This window comes from Nerophis lumbriciformis, linkage group LG19, assembly GCF_033978685.3.
Source record: "Nerophis lumbriciformis linkage group LG19, RoL_Nlum_v2.1, whole genome shotgun sequence".
In the NCBI taxonomy this organism is placed as follows: domain Eukaryota; kingdom Metazoa; phylum Chordata; class Actinopteri; order Syngnathiformes; family Syngnathidae; genus Nerophis; species Nerophis lumbriciformis.
In genome coordinates, this window is record NC_084566.2 from 43,488,405 (window position 1) to 43,509,500 (window position 21,096).

Below are 21,096 nucleotides of genomic sequence, written 5' to 3' on the forward strand. Positions count from 1 at the left end.
CTAATCCTAACCCTAACCCCAACCCCAACCCTAACCCCGGGGATAGGTTGATTGGCAACACTAAATGGTCCCTAGTGTGTGAATGTGAGTGTGAATGTTGTCTGTCTATCTGTGTTAGCCGGCGATGAGGTGGCGACTTGTCCAGGGTGTACCCCGCCTTCCGCCCGATTGTAGCTGAGATAGGCTCCAGCACCCCCCGCGACCCCAAAAAAGGGGACAAGCGGTAGCAAATGGATGGATGCAACTTTTTTTTTACCCTAAGCCTAACCCCAAACCTAACCCTAACCCTAATCCTAACCAACTCTCTTTCTTTATGCCTAACCCTAACCCGAACCTCAACCCCAACCCTAGCCCTAACCCTAACCAACTCTTTTCTTTATGCCTAACCCTAACCCTAACCTTAACCCTAGCCCTAACCCCAACCCTAACCCTAACCCTAACCCCAACCCTAACCCTAAACCTAACCCTAACCCCAACCCCAACTCAAAACCTAACCCTAACCGTAAACCTAAACCTAACCCTATACCTAACCCCAACTCGAACCCTAACCCTAACCCCATCCCCAACCCTAGCCCTAACCCTAACCAACTATTTTACTTTATGCCTAACCCTAACCCTAACTCTAAACCTAACCCCAACTCGAACCCTAACCCTAACCCCAACTCTAAACCTAACCCCAACTCGAACCCTAACCCCAACCCCAACACTAGCCCTAACCCTAACCAACTATTTTTCTTTATGCCTAACCCTAACCCTAACCCCAACCCCAACAAAAGCCCTAACCCTAACCAACTATTTTCCTTTATGCATAACCCTAACCCTAACCCTAACCCCAACTCGAACCCTAACCCTAACCCCCTATCCCTAACCCCAACCCCAACCCTAGCCCTAACCCTAACCAACTATTTTACTTTATGACTAACCCTAACCCTAACCCTAACCCTAACCCCAACTCTAAACCTAACCCCAACTCGAACCCTAACCCTAACCCCAACCCTAGCCCTAACCCTAACCAACTATTTTGCTTAATGCCTAACCCTAACCTTAACCCTAACCCTAACCCCAACTCGAACCCTAACCCTAACCCTAACCCCACCCCCAACCCTAACCCTAACCAACTCTTTTTCTTTATGCCTAACCCTAACCTTAACCCTAGCCCTAACCCCAACCCCAACCCTAACCCCAACCCTAACCCTAACCCCAACCCCAACACTAACCCTAACCAACTATTTTCTTTATGCCTAACCCTAACCCCAACTCGAACCCTAACCCTAACCCCGACCCCAACCCTAGCCCTAACCCTAACCAACTATTTTACTTTATGCCTAACCCTAACCTTAACCCTAACCCTAACCCCAACTCTAAACCTAACCCCAACTCGAACCCTAACCCTAACCCCAACCCTAGCCCTAACCCTAACCAACTATTTTGCTTTATGCCTAACCCTAACCCTAACCTTAACCCTAACCCTAACCCCAACTCGAACCCTAACCCTAACCCTAACCCCACCCCCAACCCTAACCAACACGTTTTCTTTATGCCTAACCCTAACCCTAATCCTAATTCTAACCCTAATCCTAACCCCAACCCTAACCCTAACCCCAACCATAACCCTAACCCTAACCCCAACCCCAACTCAAAACCTAACCCTAACCCTAAACCTAAACCTAACCCCAACTCGAACCCTAACCCTAACCCTAACCCCATCCCCAACCCTAGCCCTAACCCTAATCAACTATTTTACTTTATGCCTAACCCTAACCCTAACCCCAACTCTAAACCTAACCCCAACTCGAACCCTAACCCTAACCCTAACCCTAACCCCAACTCTAAACCTAACCCCAACTCGAACCCTAACCCCAACCCCAACACTAGCCCTAACCCTAACCAACTATCCTTCTTTATGCCTAACCCTAACCCCAACCCCAACCCTAGCCCTAACCCTAACCAACTATTTTCCTTTATGCCTAACCCTAACCCTAACCCCAACTCGAACCCTAACCCTAACCCCCTAACCCTAACCCCAACCCTAGCCCTAAACCTAACCCTAACCAACTATTTTACTTTATGACTAACCCTAACCCTAACCCTAACCTTAACCCTAACCCTACCCCAACTCTAAACCTAACCCCATGTCGAACCCTAACCCTAACCCTAACCCCAACTCTAAACCTAACCCCAACTCGAACCCTAACCCTAACCCTAACCCCAACCCCAACACTAGCCCAAACCCTAACCAACTATTTTTCTTTATGCCTAACCCTAACCCTAACCCCAACCCCAACCCTAGCCTTAACCCTAACCAACTATTTTGCTTTATGCCTAACCCTAACCCTACCTCGAACCCTAACCCTAACCCTAACCCCAACTCGAACCCTAACCCTAACCCTAACCCTAACCCCCTAACCCTAACCCCAACCCTAGCCCTAACCCTAACCAACTATTTTACTTTATGCCTAACCCTAACCCTAACCCTAACCCTAACCCTAACCCTAACCCTAACCCTAACCCCAACTCTAAACCTAACCCCAACTCGAACCCTAACCCTAACCCTAACCCCAACCCTAGCCCTAACTCTAACCAACTATTTTGCTTTATGCCTAACCCTAACCCTAACCCTAACCCTAACCTTAACCCTAACCCTAACCCCAACTCCAACCCTAGCCCTAACCCCAACCCCACCCCCAACCCTAACCCTAACCAACACTTTTTCTTTATGCCTAACCCTAACCCTAATCCTAATCCTAACCCTAATCCTAACCCTAACCCCAACCCCAACCCTAACCCCGGGGATAGGTTGATTGGCAACACTAAATGGTCCCTAGTGTGTGAATGTGAGTGTGAATGTTGTCTGTCTATCTGTGTTAGCCGGCGATGAGGTGGCGACTTGTCCAGGGTGTACCCCGCCTTCCGCCCGATTGTAGCTGAGATAGGCTCCAGCACCCCCCGCGACCCCAAAAAAGGGGACAAGCGGTAGCAAATGGATGGATGCAACTTTTTTTTTACCCTAAACCTAACCCCAAACCTAACCCTAACCCTAATCCTAACCAACTCTCTTTCTTTATGCCTAACCCTAACCCGAACCTCAACCCCAACCCTAGCCCTAACCCTAACCAACTCTTTTCTTTATGCCTAACCCTAACCCTAACCTTAACCCTAGCCCTAACCCCAACCCTAACCCTAACCCTAACCCCAACCCTAACCCTAAACCTAACCCTAACCCCAACCCCAACTCAAAACCTAACACTAACCGTAAACCTAAACCTAACCCTATACCTAACCCCAACTCGAACCCTAACCCTAACCCCATCCCCAACCCTAGCCCTAACCCTAACCAACTATTTTACTTTATGCCTAACCCTAACCCTAACTCTAAACCTAACCCCAACTCGAACCCTAACCCTAACCCCAACTCTAAACCTAACCCCAACTCGAACCCTAACCCCAACCCCAACACTAGCCCTAACCCTAACCAACTATTTTTCTTTATGCCTAACCCTAACCCTAACCCCAACCCCAACAAAAGCCCTAACCCTAACCAACTATTTTCCTTTATGCATAACCCTAACCCTAACCCTAACCCCAACTCGAACCCTAACCCTAACCCCCTATCCCTAACCCCAACCCCAACCCTAGCCCTAACCCTAACCAACTATTTTACTTTATGACTAACCCTAACCCTAACCCCAACTCTAAACCTAACCCCAACTCGAACCCTAACCCTAACCCCAACCCTAGCCCTAACCCTAACCAACTATTTTGCTTAATGCCTAACCCTAACCTTAACCCTAACCCTAACCCCAACTCGAACCCTAACCCTAACCCTAACCCCACCCCCAACCCTAACCCTAACCAACTCTTTTTCTTTATGCCTAACCCTAACCTTAACCCTAGCCCTAACCCCAACCCCAACCCTAACCCCAACCCTAACCCTAACCCCAACCCCAACTCAAAACCTAACCCTATCCCTAAACCTAAACCTAACCCTATACCTAACCCCAACTCGAACCCTAACCCTAATCCCATCCCCAACCCTAACCCTAACCCAAACCAATTATTTTACTTTATGCCTAACCCTAACCCTAACCCCAACTCTAAACCTAACCCCAACTCGAACCCTAACCCCAACTCTAAACCTAACCCCAACTCGAACCCTAACCCCAACCCCAACCCCAACACTAGCCCTAACCAACTATTTTCTTTATGCCTAACCCTAACCCTAACCCCAACCCTAGCCCTAACCCTAACAAACTATTTTGCTTTATGCCTAACCCTAACCCTAACTCGAACCCTAACCCTAACCCGAACTCGAACCCTAACCCTAACCCTAACCCCCTAACCCTAACCCCAACCCTAGCCCTAACCCTAACCAACTATTTTACTTTATGCTAAACCTAACCCTAACTCTAACCTTAACCATAACCCTAACCCTAACCCTAACCCCAACTCTAAACCTAACCCCAACTCGAACCCTAACCCCAACCCCAACACTAGCCCTAACCCTAACCAACTATTCTTCTTTATGCCTAACCCTAACCCCAACCCCAACCCTAGCCCTAACCCTAACCAACTATTTTCCTTTATGCCTAACCCTAACCCTAACCCCAACTCGAACCCTAACCCCCTAACCCTAACCCCAACCCTAGCCCTAACCCTAACCCTAACCAACTATTTTACTTTATGACTAACCCTAACCCTAACCCTAACCTTAACCCTAACCCTAACCCCAACTCTAAACCTAACCCCATGTCGAACCCTAACCCTAACCCTAACCCCAACTCTAAACCTAACCCCAACTCGAACCCTAACCCTAACCCTAACCCCAACCCCAACACTAGCCCTAACCCTAACCAACTATTTTTCTTTATGCCTAACCCTAACCCTAACCCCAACCCCAACCCTAGCCTTAACCCTAACCAACTATTTTGCTTTATGCCTAACCCTAACCCTACCTCGAACCCTAACCCTAACCCTAACCCTAACCCCCTAACCCTAACCCCAACCCTAGCCCTAACCCTAACCAACTATTTTACTTTATGCCTAACCCTAACCCTAACCCTAACCTTAACCCTAACCCTAACCCTAACCCCAACTCTAAACCTAACCCCAACTCGAACCCTAACCCTAACCCTAACCCCAACCCTAGCCCTAACTCTAACCAACTATTTTGCTTTATGCCTAACCCTAACCCTAACCCTAACCTTAACCCTAACCCTAACCCCAACTCCAACCCTAGCCCTAACCCCAACCCCACCCCCAACCCTAACCCTAACCAACACTTTTTCTTTATGCCTAACCCTAACCCTAATCCTAATCCTAACCCTAATCCTAACCCTAACCCCAACCCCAACCCTAACCCCGGGGATAGGTTGATTGGCAACACTAAATGGTCCCTAGTGTGTGAATGTGAGTGTGAATGTTGTCTGTCTATCTGTGTTAGCCGGCGATGAGGTGGCGACTTGTCCAGGGTGTACCCCGCCTTCCGCCCGATTGTAGCTGAGATAGGCTCCAGCACCCCCCGCGACCCCAAAAAAGGGGACAAGCGGTAGCAAATGGATGGATGCAACTTTTTTTTTACCCTAAGCCTAACCCCAAACCTAACCCTAACCCTAATCCTAACCAACTCTCTTTCTTTATGCCTAACCCTAACCCGAACCTCAACCCCAACCCTAGCCCTAACCAACTCTTTTCTTTATGCCTAACCCTAACCCTAACCTTAACCCTAGCCCTAACCCCAACCCTAACCCTAACCCTAACCCCAACCCTAACCCTAAACCTAACCCTAACCCCAACCCCAACTCAAAACCTAACCCTAACCGTAAACCTAAACCTAACCCTATACCTAACCCCAACTCGAACCCTAACCCTAACCCCATCCCCAACCCTAGCCCTAACCCTAACCAACTATTTTACTTTATGCCTAACCCTAACCCTAACTCTAAACCTAACCCCAACTCGAACCCTAACCCTAACCCCAACTCTAAACCTAACCCCAACTCGAACCCTAACCCCAACCCCAACACTAGCCCTAACCCTAACCAACTATTTTCTTTATGCCTAACCCTAACCCTAACCCCAACCCCAACAAAAGCCCTAACCCTAACCAACTATTTTCCTTTATGCATAACCCTAACCCTAACCCTAACCCCAACTCGAACCCTAACCCTAACCCCCTATCCCTAACCCCAACCCCAACCCTAGCCCTAACCCTAACCAACTATTTTACTTTATGACTAACCCTAACCCTAACCCTAACCCTAACCCCAACTCTAAACCTAACCCCAACTCGAACCCTAACCCTAACCCCAACCCTAGCCCTAACCCTAACCAACTATTTTGCTTAATGCCTAACCCTAACCTTAACCCTAACCCTAACCCCAACTCGAACCCTAACCCTAACCCTAACCCCACCCCCAACCCTAACCCTAACCAACTCTTTTTCTTTATGCCTAACCCTAACCTTAACCCTAGCCCTAACCCCAACCCCAACCCTAACCCCAACCCTAACCCTAACCCCAACCCCAACTCAAAACCTAACCCTATCCCTAAACCTAAACCTAACCCTATACCTAACCCCAACTCGAACCCTAACCCTAATCCCATCCCCAACCCTAACCCTAACCCAAACCAATTATTTTACTTTATGCCTAACCCTAACCCTAACCCCAACTCTAAACCTAACCCCAACTCGAACCCTAACCCCAACTCTAAACCTAACCCCAACTCGAACCCTAACCCCAACCCCAACCCCAACACTAGCCCTAACCAACTATTTTCTTTATGCCTAACCCTAACCCTAACCCCAACCCTAGCCCTAACCCTAACAAACTATTTTGCTTTATGCCTAACCCTAACCCTAACTCGAACCCTAACCCTAACCCCAACTCGAACCCTAACCCTAACCCTAACCCCCTAACCCTAACCCCAACCCCAACCCTAGCCCTAACCCTAACCAACTATTTTACTTTATGCTAAACCTAACCCTAACCCTAACCTTAACCATAACCCTAACCCTAACCCTAACCCCAAATCTAAACCTAACCCCAACTCGAACCCTAACCCCAACCCTAGCCCTAACCCTAACCAACTATTTTCTTTATGCCTAACCCTAACCCTAACCTTAACCCTAACCCTAACCCTAACCCCAACTCGAACCCTAGCCATAACCCTAACCCCACCCCCAACCCTAACCCTAACCCTAACCAACTCTTTTTCTTTATGCCTAACCCTAACTCTAATCCTAATCCTAACCCTAATCCGAACCCTAACCCCAACTCCAACCCCAACCCCAACCCTAACCCCGGGGATAGGTTGATTGGCAACACTAAATGGTCCCTAGTGTGTGAATGTGAGTGTGAATGTTGTCTGTCTATCTGTGTTAGCCGGCGATGAGGTGGCGACTTGTCCAGGGTGTACCCCGCCTTCCGCCCGATTGTAGCTGAGATAGGCTCCAGCACCCCCCGCGACCCCAAAAAAGGGGACAAGCGGTAGAAAATGGATGGATGCAACTTTTTTTTTACCCTAACCCTAACCCCAAACCTAACCCTAATCCTAACCAACACTCTTTCTTTATGCCTAACCCTAACCCGAACCTCAACCCCAACCCTAGCCCTAACCCTAACCAACTCTTTTCTTTATGCCTAACCCTAACCCTAACCTTAACCCTAGCCCTAACCCCAACCCAATCCCTAACCCTAACCCCAACCCTAACCCTAACCCCAACCCCAACTCAAAACCTAACCCTAACCCTAAACCTAACCCTATACCTAACCCCTACTCGAACCCTAACCCTAACCCCATCCCCAACCCTTGCCCTAACCCTAACCAACTATTTTACTTTATGCCTAACCCTAACCCTAACCCCAACTCTAAACCTAACCCCAACTCGAACCCTAACCCTAACCCTAACCCTAACCCCAACCCCAACTCTAAACCTAACCCCAACTCGAACCCTAACCCCAACCCCAACACTAGCCCTAACCGTAACCAACTATTTTTCTTTATGCCTAACCCTAACCCTAACCCCAACCCCAACCCTAACCCTAACCAACTATTTTACTTTATGCCTAACCCTAACCCTAACCCCAACTCGAACCCTAACCCTAACCCCCTAACCCTAACCCCAACCCCAACCCTAGCCCTAGCCCTAACCCTAACCAACTATTTTGCTTTATGCCTAACCCTAACTCGAACCCTAACCCTAACCCCAACTCGAACCCTAACCCTAACCCTAACCCTAACCCCAACCCCAACCCTAGCCCTAACCAACTATTTTACTTTATGCCTAACCCTAACCCTAACCCTAACCTTAACCCTAACCCTAACCCTGACCCCAACTCTAACCCTAACCCCAACTCGAACCCTAACCCTAACCCCAACCCCAACCCTAGCCCTAACCAACTATTTTACTTCATGCCTAACCCTAACCCTAACCTTAACCCTAACCCTAACCCCAACTCTAAACCTAACCCCAACTCGAACCCTAACCCTAACCCCAACCCTAGCCCTAACCCTAACCAACTATTTTGCTTTATGCCTAACCCTAACCCTAACCTTAACCCTAACCCTAACCCTAACCCCAACTCGAACCCTAGCCCTAACCCTAACTCCACCCCCAACCCTAGCCCTAACCAACTCTTTTTCTTTATGCCTAACCCTAACCCTAATCCTAATCCTAACCCTAACCCTAACCCTAACCCTAACCCCAACCCTAGCCCTAACCAACTATTTTACTTTATGCCTAAACCTAACCCTAACCTTAACCCTAACCCTAACCCTAACCCCAACTCTAACCCTATCCCCAACTCAAACCCTAACCCCAACTCTAAACCTAACCCCAACCCTAGCCCTAACCCTAACCAACTATTTTGCTTTATGCCTAACCCTAACCCTAACCCTAACCCCAACTCGAACCCTAACCCTAACCCCCTAACCCCAACCCCAACCCTAGCCCTAGCCCTAACCCTAACCAACTATTTTACTTTATGACTAACCCTAACCCTAACCTTAACCCTAACCTTACCCCTAACCCCAACTCTAAACCTAACCCCAACTCGAACCTTAACCCTAACCTTAGCCCTAACCCTAACCAACTATTTTGCTTAATGCCTAACCCTTACCTTAAACCTAACCCTAACCCTAACCCCAACTCGAACCCTAGCCCTAACCCTAACCCCACCCCCAACCCTAACCCTAACCAACTCTTTTCTTTATGCCTAACCCTAAGCCTAATCCTAATCCTAACCCTAATCCGAACCCTAACCCCAACCCCGGGGATAGGTTGATTGGCAACACTAAATGGTCCCTAGTGTATGAATGTGAGTGTGAATGTTGTCTGTCTATCTGTGTTAGCCGGCGATGAGGTGGCGACTTGTCCAGGGTGTACCCCGCCTTCTGCCCGATTGTAGCTGAGATAGGCTCCAGCACCCCCCGCGACCCCAAAAAAGGGGACAAGCGGTAGAAAATGGATGGATGCAACTTTTCTTTTACCCTATCCCTAACCCCAAACCTAACCCTAACCCTAATCCTAACCAACTCTCTTTCTTTATGCCTAACCCTAACCCGAACCTCAACCCCAACCCTAGCCCTAACCCTAACCAACTCTTTTCTTTATGCCTAACCCTAACCTTAACCCTAGCCCTAACCCTAACCCTAACCCCAACCCTAACCCTAACCCCAACTCAAAACCTAGCCCTAACCCTAAACCTAAACCTAACCCTATACCTAACCCCAACTCGAACCCTAACCCTAACCCCATCCCCAACCCTAGCCCTAACCCTAACCAACTATTTTACTTTATGCCTAACCCTAACCCTAACCCCAAACCTAAACCTAACCCCAACTCGAACCCTAACCCTAACCCTAACCCCAACTCTAAACCTAACCCCAACTCGAACCCTAACCCCAACACTAGCCCTAACCCTAACCAACTATTTTTTTTCCTTTATGCCTAACCCTAACCCTAACCCTAACCTGAACCCTAACCCGAACCCTAACCCCCTAACCCTAACCCCAACCCTAGCCCTAACCCTAACCAACTATTTTACTTTATGACTAACCCTAACCCTAACCTTAACCCTAACCCTAACCCCAACTCTAAACCTAACCCCAACTCGAACCCTAACCCTAACCCCAACCCTAGCCCTAACCCTAACCAACTATTTTGCTTAATGCCTAACCCGAACCTTAACCCTAACCCTAACCCCAACTCGAACCCTAAACCTAACCCCACCCCCAACCCTAACCCTAACCAACTCTTTTTCTTTATGCCTAACCCTAACCTTAACCCTAGCCCTAACCCCAACCCTAACCCTAACTCCAACCCTAACCCCAACTCAAAACCTAACCCTAAATCTAAACCTAACCCTATACCTAACCCCAACTCGAACCCTAACCCTAATCCCATCCCCAACCCTAGCCCTAACCCTAACCAACTATTTTACTTTATGCCTAACCCTAACCCCAATTCTAAACCTAACCCCAACTCGAACCCTAACCCTAATCCTAACCCCAACTCTAAACCTAACCCCAACTCGAACCCTAACCCTAACCCCAACCCCAACCCCAACACTAGCCCTAACCCTAACCAACTATTTTACTTTATGCCTAACCCTAACCCTAACCCCAACCCCAACCCTAGCCCTAACCAACTATTTTGCTTTATGCCTAACCCTAACCCTAACTCGAACCCTAACCCTAACCCTAACCCCAACCCTAGCCCTAACCCTAACCAACTATTTTACTTTATGCCTAACCCTAACCCTAACCCCAACTCTAAACCTACCCCCAACTCGAACCCTAACCCTAACCCTAACCCCAACCCTAGCCCTAACCCTAACCAACTATTTTGCTTTATGCCTAACCCTAACCCTAACCTTAACCCTAACCCTAACCCCAACTCGAACCCTAGCCCTAACCCAAACCCCACCCCCAACCGTAACCCTAACCAACACTTTTTCTTTATGCCTAACCCTAACCCTAATCCTAATCCTAACCCTAATCCGAACCCTAACCCCAACCCCAACCCCAACCCTAACCCTAACCCCGGGGATAGGTTGATTGGCAACACAATGGTCCCTAGTGTGTGAATGTGAGTGTGAATGTTGTCTGTCTATCTGTGTTAGCCGGCGATGAGGTGGCGACTTGTCCAGGGTGTACCCCGCCTTCCGCCCGATTGTAGCTGAGATAGGCTCCAGCACCCCCCGCGACCCCAAAAAAGGGGACAAGCGGTAGAAAATGGATGGATGCAACTTTTTTTTTACCCTAAGCCTAACCCCAAACCTAACCATAACCCTAATCCTAACCCACTCTCTTTCTTTATGCCTAACCCTAACCCTAACCCGAACCTCAACCCCAACCCTACCCCTAACCCTAACCAACTCTTTTCTTTATGCCTAACCCTAACCCTAACCTTAACCCTAGCCCTAACCCCAACCCTAACCCTAACCCTAACCCCAACTCCAACCCTAACCCTAACCCCAACCCCAACTCAAAACCTAACCCTAACCCTAAACCTCACCCTATACCTAACCCCAACTCGAACCCTAACCCTAACCCCATCCCCAACCCTAGCCCTAACCCTAACCAACTATTTTACTTTATGCCTAACCCTAACCCTAACCCCAACTCTAAACCTAACCCCAACTCGAACCCTAACCCCAACCCCAACACTAGCCCTAACCCTAACCAACTATTTTTCTTTATGCCTAACCCTAACCCTAACCCCAACCCCAACCCTAGCCCTAACCCTAACCAACTATTTTCCTTTATGCCTAACCCTAACCCTAACCCGAACCCTAACCCCCTAACCCTAACCCCAACCCTGACCCTAACCAACTATTTTACTTTATGACTAACCCTAACCTTAACCCTAACCCTAACCCTAACCCCAACTCTAAACCTAACCCCAACTCGAACCCTAACCCTAACCCCAACCCTAGCCCTAACCCTAACCAACTATTTTGCTTAATGCCTAACCCTAACCCTAACCCCAACTCGAACCCTAACCCTAACCCTAACCCCACCCCCAACCCTAACCCTAACCAACTCTTTTTCTTTATGCCTAACCCTAACCTTAACCCTAGCCCTAACCCCAACCCTAACCCTAACCCCAACCCCAACTCAAAACCTAACCCTAACCCTAAACCTAAACCTAACCCTATACCTAACCCCAACTCGAACCCTAACCCTAATCCCATCCCCAACCCTAGCCCTAACCCTAACCAACTATTTTACTTTATGCCTAACCCTAACCCTAACCCTAACCCCAACTCTAAACCTAACCCCAACTCGAACCCTAACCCTAACCCCAACTCTAAACCTAACCCCAACTCGAACCCTAACCGTAACCCCAACCCCAACCCCAACACTAGCCCTAACCCTAACCAACTATTTTTCTTTATGCCTAACCCTAACCCCAACCCTAACCCTAACCCCAACCCTAACCCCAACCCTAACCCCAACCCCAACTCAAAACCTAACCCTAACCCTAAACCTAACCCTATACCTAACCCCAACTCGAACCCTAACCCTAATCCCATCCCCAACCCTAGCCCTAACCCTAACCAACTATTTTACTTTATGCCTAACACTAACCCTAACCCTAACCCCAACTCTAAACCTAACCCCAACTCGAACCCTAACCCTAACCCCAACTCTAAACCTAACCCTAACTCGAACCCTAACCCTAACCCCAACTCGAACCCTAACCCTAACCCCCTAACCCTAACCCCAACCCCAACCCTAGCCCTAACCCTAACCCTAACCAACTATTTTACTTTATGCCTAACCCTAACCCTAACCTTAACCTTAACCCTAACCCTAACCCCAGTAAGAAAGGTCAGCACATGACTTCATCAATGCAGACATTTAAAGACGTGTATGAGCTAACTGGCCAGTGGACATTTGACCTCTTTTGACCTTTTTATGCCTCCACAACCTGGAGAAAGGCTGGTCCCCACAAGTCCATCATAACCAGTGTGTGTGTGTGTGTGTGTGTGTGTGTGTGTGTGTGTGTGTGTGTGTGTGTGTGTGTGTGTACCTGCGGGTAATGATGAAGACGGCTGCAGACACGAGCAGCAGAATTCCGAGGCCGCTGACGGACAGCAGCAGGAAGGCAGAGTTGACTCCTTCTCCAATCAGAGGGAAAGGATCTAAACAGGAAGTTCCGGATCATTCCACATTCCTCGCTTCAACCAACAAATAATGTTTTTTTTACCTGAATTGGTGGAAAATTCAAAAGGGTCGCTGAACTCTCCGTAGCCGGCGGCGGTGCGGGCGCGCACGTGAAACACGTACACGGTCAGCGGGTTGAGGCCCGCCACGTCCACGCCGCGAGAGGCGGTCCTCATGATGCGGTAGGACCGCTCCTTCTGGTCCTGCTTGGACGGGACGAAAAGGGAACAATTCCACACCGCTGGACGTGTTCCGGACCTTCACCCGCACGCCGCTCACCTTCTCGTAGAACTTGACCTCATATTCCAGGATGACCCCGTTGGGTTGGTCGGGCTGTTGCCATGACAACGACAGAGTGTGCCTGGTGACGTCGGTGACTTGGACGGCCGACACCGGAGACGGAGCTACGGGAGAGGAAGACGTTAGAACTGGACTGGACACTTCATTAGGTACTCAGATTTATCAACAAGTCTTGCAGCTCCAGTTTGGAATGATGAGGTCATATTTATTAGGTGGAGGAACCAAATTTAAATAGGTCTGAAGTTGAATAACATAATAGTGAGAGTCCAGTCCATAGTGGATCTAACATAATAGTGTGAGAGTCCAGTCCATAGTGGATCCAACATAATAGTGAGAGTCCTGTCCATAGTGGATCTAACATAATAGTGAGAGTCCAGTCCATAGTGGATCTAACATAATAGTGAGAGTCCAGTCCATAGTGGATCTAATATAATAGTGAGAGTCCAGTCCATAGTAGATCTAACATAATAGTGAGAGTCCAGTCCATAGTGGATCTAACATAATAGTGAGAGTCCAGTCCATAGTGGATCTAACATAATAGTGAGAGTCCAGTCCATAGTGGATCTAACATAATAGTGAGAGTCCAGTCCATAGTGGATCTAACATAATAGTGAGAGTCCAGTCCATAGTGGATCTAACATAATAGTGTGAGAGTCCAGTCCATAGTGGATCTAACGTAATAGTGTGAGAGTCCAGTCCATAGTAGATCTAACATAATAGTGAAAGTCCAGTCCATAGTGGATCTAACATAATAGTGTGAGAGTCCAGTCCATAGTGGATCTAACGTAATAGTGTGAGAGTCCAGTCCATAGTAGATCTAACATAATAGTGAAAGTCCAGTCCATAGTGGATCTAACATAATAGTGTGAGAGTCCAGTCCATAGTGGATCTAACATAATAGTGTGAGAGTCCAGTCTATAGTGGATCTAACATAATAGTGTGAGAGTCCAGTCCATAGTGGATCTAACATAATAGTGTGAGAGTCCAGTCCATAGTGGATCTAACATAATAGTGAGAGTCCAGTCCATAGTGGATCTAACATAATAGTGAGAGTCCAGTCCATAGTGGATCTAACATTATAGTGAGAGTCCAGTCCATAGTGGATCTAACATCATAGTGTGAGAGTCCAGTCCATAGTGGATCTAACATAATAGTGAGAGTCCAGTCCATAGTGGATCTAACATAATAGTGTGAGAGTCCAGTCCATAGTGGATCTAACATAATAGTGAGAGTCCAGTCCATAGTGGATCTAACATAATAGTGAGAGTCCAGTCCATAGTGGATCTAACATAATAGTGTGAGAGTCCAGTCCATAGTGGATCTAACATAATAGTGAGAGTCCAGTCCATAGTGGATCTAACATAATAGTATGAGAGTCCAGTCCATAATGGATCTAACATATTAGTGTGAGAGTCCAGTCCATAGTGGATCTAACATAATAGTGTGAGAGTCCAGTCCATAGTGGATCTAACATAATAGTGAGAGTCCAGTCCATAGTGGATCTAACATAATAGTATGAGAGTCCAGTCCATAATGGATCTAACATAATAGTGTGAGAGTCCAGTCCATAGTGGATCTAACATAATAGTGTGAGAGTCCAGTCCATAGTGGATCTAACATAATAGTGTGAGAGTCCAGTCCATAGTGGATCTAACATAATAGTGAGAGTCCAGTCCATAGTGGATCTAACATAATAGTGAGAGTCCAGTCCATAGTGGATCTAACATAATAGTGAGAGTCCAGTCCATAGTGGATCTAACATAATAGTGAGAGTCCAGTCCATAGTGGATCTAACATAATAGTGAGAGTCCAGTCCATAGTGGATCTAACATAATAGTGTGAGAGTCCAGTCCATAGTGGATCTAACATAATAGTGTGAGAGTCCAGTCCATAGTGGATCTAACATAATAGTGAGAGTCCAGTCCATAGTGGATCTAACATAATAGTGAGAGTCCAGTCTATAGTGGATCTAACATAATAGTGAGAGTCCAGTCCATAGTGGATCTAACATAATAGTGAGAGTCCAGTCCATAGTGGATCTAACATAATAGTGTGAGAGTCCAGTCCATAGTGGATCTAACATAATTGTGAGAGTCCAGTCCATAGTGGATCTAACATAATAGTGAGAGTCCAGTCCATAGTGGATCTAACATAATAGTGAGAGTCCAGTCCATAGTGGATCTAACATAATAGTAAGAGTCCAGTCCATAGTGGATCCAACATAATAGTGAGAGTGCAGTCCATAGTGGATCTAACATAATAGTGTGAGAGTCCAGTCCATAGTGGATCTAACATAATAGTGAGAGTCCAGTCCATAGTGGATCTAACATAATAGTGAGAGTCCAGTCCATAGTGGATCTAACATAATAGTGAGAGTCCAGTCCATAGTGGATCTAACATAATAGTGAGAGTCCAGTCCATAGTGGATCTAACATAATAGTAAGAGTCCAGTCCATAGTGGATCCAACATAATAGTGAGAGTCCAGTCCATAGTGGATCTAACATAATAGTGTGAGAGTCCAGTCCATAGTGGATCTAACATAATAGTGAGAGTCCAGTCCATAGTGGATCCAACATAATAGTGAGAGTCCAGTCCATAGTGGATCTAACATAATAGTGAGAGTCCAGTCCATCGTGGATCTAACATAATAGTGTGAGAGTCCAGTCCATAGTGGATCTAACATAATAGTGAGAGTCCAGTCCATAGTGGATCTAACATAATAGTGAGAGAGTCCAGTCCATAGTGGATCTAACATAATAGTGAGAGTCTAGTCCATAGTGGATCTAGCATAATAGTGAGAGTCCAGTCCATAGTGGATCTAACATAATAGTGTGAGAGTCCAGTCCATAGTGGATCTAACATAATAGTGAGAGTCTAGTCCATAGTGGATCTAGCATAATAGTGAGAGTCCAGTCCATAGTTGATCTAACATAATAGTGAGAATACAGTCCATAGTAGATCTAACATAATAGTGTGAGAGTCCAGTCCATAGTGGATCTAACATAATAGTGAGAGTCCAGTCCATAGTGGATCTAACATAATAGTGTGAGAGTCCAGTCCATAGTGGATCCAACATAATAGTGAGATTTCAGTCCATAGTGGATCTAACATAATAGTGTGAGTCCAGTCCATAGTGGATCTAACATAATAGTGAGAGTCCAGTCCCTAGTGGATCTAACATAATAGTGAGAGTCCAGTCCATAGTGGATCTAACATAATAGTGTGAGTCCAGTCCATAGTGGATCTAATATAATAGTGAGAGTCCAGTCCATAGTGGAGCTAACATAATAGTGAGAGTCCAGTCCCTAGTGGATCTAACATAATATTGTGAGAGTCCAGTCCATAGTGGATCTAACATAATAGTGAGAGTCCAGTCCATAGTGGATCTAACATAATAGTGAGGGAGTCCAGTCCATAGTGGATCTAACATAATAGTGAGAGTCCAGTCCATAGTGGATCTAACATAATAGTGAGAGTCCAGTCCATAGTGGATCTAACATAATAGTAAGAGTCCAATCCATAGTGGATCTAACATAATAGTGGGAGAGTCCAGACCATAGTGGATCTAACATAATAGTGTGAGAGTCCAGTCCATAGTGGATCTAACATAATAGTGTGAGAGTCCAGTCCATAGTGGATCTAACATAATAGTGTGAGAGTCCAGTCCATAGTGGATCTAACATAATAGTGTGAGAGTCCAGTCCATAGTGGATCTAACATAATATTCTGAGAGTCCAGTCCATAGTAGATCTAACATAATAGTGAGAGTCCAGTCCATAGTGGATCTAACATAATAGCGTGAGAGTCCAGTCCATAGTGGATCTAGCATAATAGTGTGAGAGTCCAGTCCATAGTGGATCTAACATAATAGTGAGAGTCCAGTCCATAGTGGATCTAACATAATAGTGTGAGAGTCCAGTCCATAGTGGATCTAACATAATAGTGTGAGAGTCCAGTCCATAGTGGATCTAACATAATAGTGTGAGAGTCCAGTCCATAGTGGATCTAACATAATAGTGAGAGTCCAGTCCATAGTGGATCTAACATAATAGTGTGAGAGTCGAGTCCATAGTGGATCTAACATAATAGTGAGAGTCCAGTCCATAGTGGATCTAACATAATAGTGAGAGTCCAGTCCATAGTGGATCTAACATAATAGTGTGAGAGTCCAGTCCATAGTGGATCTAACATAATAGTGAGAGTCCAGTCCATAGTGGATCTAACATAATAGTGAGAGTCCAGTCCATAGTGGATCTAACATAATAGTGAGAGTCCAGTCCATAGTGGATCTAACATAATAGTGAGAGTCCAGTCCATAGTGGATCTAACATAATAGTGTGAGAGTCCAGTCCATAGTGGATCTAACATAATAGTGAGAGTCCAGTCCATAGTGGATCTAACATAATAGTGAGAGTCCAGTCCATAGTGGATCTAACATAATAGTGAGAGTCCAGTCCATAGTGGATCTAATATAATAGTGTGAGAGTCCAGTCCATAGTGGATCTAACATAATAGTGAGAGTCCAGTCCATAGTGGATCTAACATAATAGTGAGAGTCCAGTCCATAGTGGATCTAACATAATAGTGAGAGTCCAGTCCATAGTGGATCTAACATAATAGTGTGAGAGTCCAGTCCATAGTGGGGCCAGCAGGAGACCATCCCGAGTGGAGACGGGTCAGCAGCACAGAGATGTCCCCAACCGATTTACAGGCGAGCGGTCCACCCCGGGTCCCGACTCTGGACAGCCAGAACTTCATCCACGGCCAGACTACGTACTAAATATTGACCCACAACTTCTGCGAGTTGACCTGGATCTTACACCAGTCCTATTCTCACTCGGTCTATAGTTTGACGTGGCTCCATCCTCCTCCTCTTTAGAGTCTGCTCACATATGGAAAGTGACACACTCATGTGGAGCACGCCCGGCTAGAACTTATTTCCCCCGGGGCTACCTCCGACTTAGCAGGTGTGCCACTTTCCCCAACGCAAAGACAGTTGAGATGTAAAGACACACAAAAAAAAATGAAACACGCCGTAAAATCTGCACGACTGGAAGAAGTCGACGATAAATACTTTTATTGCTTCCTGTCGCTGTTTTTTACGTGAGGCTCTTTCTATTCGGGTTTAATCTCCCAGAATGCTTTCTGACATCCGCTGGAGACGAGCCCTGTAATTAATTCAGCTGTTGTTGTGTGTAGGAGGACAGCGTAATCGCCATGGCGACGACAACAGCCAGAGTAAAGAGCGCCAGACACTTTATTTCACGCTAAAAATAATCATAATAAACACTCGTATTATCTAAGAAGACGTGGACAATGAGACACAATCTTCCTTAAAAGCTTCTTCTTACGCCATTAATTACTTCTTCATGTTGTCCACATTCTGCACTCTTAAGTCGCTTTCATCGGGAATGTAATGTTAGTCCTTTAAAAAAGGGTTCAAAGCCAAAAGCGGTGAAGTTGTCACGTTGTGTAAATGGCATACTTGCCAACCTTGAGACCTCCGATTTCGGGAGGTGGAGGGTGGGGGGGGGCGTGGTCGGGGTGAGGCGGGGGCGTGGTTGTGGGCGTGGCTAAGAGGGGAGGAGTATATTTACAGCTAGAATTCACCAAGTCAAGTATTTCATATATATATATATATATATATATATATATATATATATATATATATGTATGTGTGGGAAAAAAATCACAAGACTATTTCATCTCTACAGGCCTGTTTCATGAGGGGGGGTACCCTCAATCATCAGGAGATTTTAATGGGAGCATTCGCATACCATGGTTTATATAGGGCACAGAGTGGGTGGGTACAGGCTGGCGTAGGGGCGTGGTGATTGGCTCATGTGTTACCTAGGAGGTGTTTCCGTCTATGGCGGCATGTTGTTACAATTTCGCTGCGCTTGTTGAGGGATGACAGGTCTGGACGGTAAATAATAAACAGTTTCTCTTTCAAGCATAGGTTGCATCTTTTATTACCACTATTGTAAGGTGTGCTGGATGCAAGAATTTGCCATGTTATTGAATATTCAACATTATTGTCTTTGAGGTCCCAAATGTGTTTGCTGAGTTCTGTGGTATTCCGCAGGTTTTGGTTCCTGAAAGAAGCCTTGTGATTGTTCCATCTGGTTTTGAATTCTCCCTCGGTTAATCCTACATATGTGTCGGATGTGTTAATGTCCTTGCGTATTACCTTAGATTGGTAGACAACTGATGTTTGTAAGCACCCCCCGTTGAGAGGGCAATCAGGTTTCTTTCGACAGTTACAGCCTTTGTTGGTTTTGGAGTCGCTCTGTCCGGGGGCCGACGGCTCATTCGCAATTGTTTTGTTGTGGTTTGAGATGATTTGTCGTATATTGTTCATACAGCTGTAGCTCAATTTAATGTTGTTCTTGTTGAATACTTTTCTTAGGGTGTTGTCTTTGGGAAAGTGTTTGTCAATCAGATTGAGGAATTTGTGTCCAATGTTAGTTGAGACGTTTTTGCTGTATGGGGGGTTGTACCAGATGATGTCGTTTCGTTTTCTGTTCTTTTTTGGCTGGTTTCCTGGCGTGGGTTCATAGGTGAGGGTGAAATTGTATCCGCTTTCATCAAGGGCTTTTTGGTACGGGGGGGTTGCTTGGTCAAATTCAGCTTTGCTGGATGACAGCATCGATAGCCTTTTATTAATTCCGGTAGGTATTCTTTTCGTGGTGGTGGGTGGGTGGTTGCTGTCATGGTGCACGTATTGGAGTGTTGTGTTGGGTTTCGTGAATGGTTGGTAGCTGTTATTTCTCAGGTTGAAAGTGACGTCAAGGAAGTTGACGGTTTGCTTGTTGGCTTCAATCGTGATCCGTAGGCCGTTCTCTTTGAAAATTTGGCATATGCGCTTCTTGGTATTCTCGCTGCTCCTTTCCCACACATACATATATTGCGCTCTACTACGGTATCGAGCACTATTTTTTGGATAACCTTATTAAGACATATACTCCGCTCCAAATTGACATTTGTTGAGCACTGTACGACGATCAGAAATGGAAAAATTCAACATCGACTACTCCACGAAGAACATTCCCATACCCGCGCAGAATGACTACAAGCTAAGGCTCATAGAAAAGACGGAACACTTCCTAAGAAGGATGCGGTGGAAAGCACATTTTTTCCTCCACCCTGAAACAAAAGGAACGCAAAAGAAAACTTACGGATTCAAATCTACCAAGAACCCACCCACAGTTGAGGAACTAAAGGATTTTGAGAACGACATGCTCAAAATGATACAATCAGTCAAATTCAAGCCAATCCGCAACCCACTCCTCACCAAGCTGAAAAATGACAAGGAGCGCATCAAGAAAGTAAACAACCTCATCATAGCTGCCGATAAAACCACAAACTTCTACAGAATGGACATACCAGAACACCACACCTTACTGGACAGAAGCATCACCAAATCATACAAAAAAGCGCAACCCAACACCTTACAGAACATCCACCTGGAAAATAAAAGGATCGCGGCTGAACTGGACATTGAGGACAGGGTGGACGCCACAGCCAACAAGGAAGCCTTCATCACATTGAAGGACCACAAACCCAACTTCGCAAATAACCCAACATGCCGACTAATAAACCCAACTAAATCTGAAATAGGA

The 21,096-nt window shown here is 46.4% G+C and overlaps 1 protein-coding gene across 2 annotated transcripts in view; it reads right to left on the minus strand.

The window, feature by feature from the left end:
- Positions 1 to 21,096, minus strand: part of LOC133618411 (ephrin type-A receptor 4-B-like) — a 195,104-nt gene that overhangs the window by 63,659 nt on the left and 110,349 nt on the right. The window contains exons 8-10 of one of the 2 annotated variants that reach the window (XM_061978747.2): positions 13,453 to 13,577; positions 13,217 to 13,376; positions 13,040 to 13,151 (exon numbers count right to left, since the gene is read on the minus strand). In XM_061978747.2, the coding sequence (XP_061834731.1) occupies positions 13,040 to 13,151; positions 13,217 to 13,376; positions 13,453 to 13,577 (397 nt within the window). Of the gene's footprint in view, positions 1 to 13,039; positions 13,152 to 13,216; positions 13,380 to 13,452; positions 13,578 to 21,096 lie in introns of both variants that reach the window. The other variant, XM_061978746.2, reaches the window with a different exon arrangement.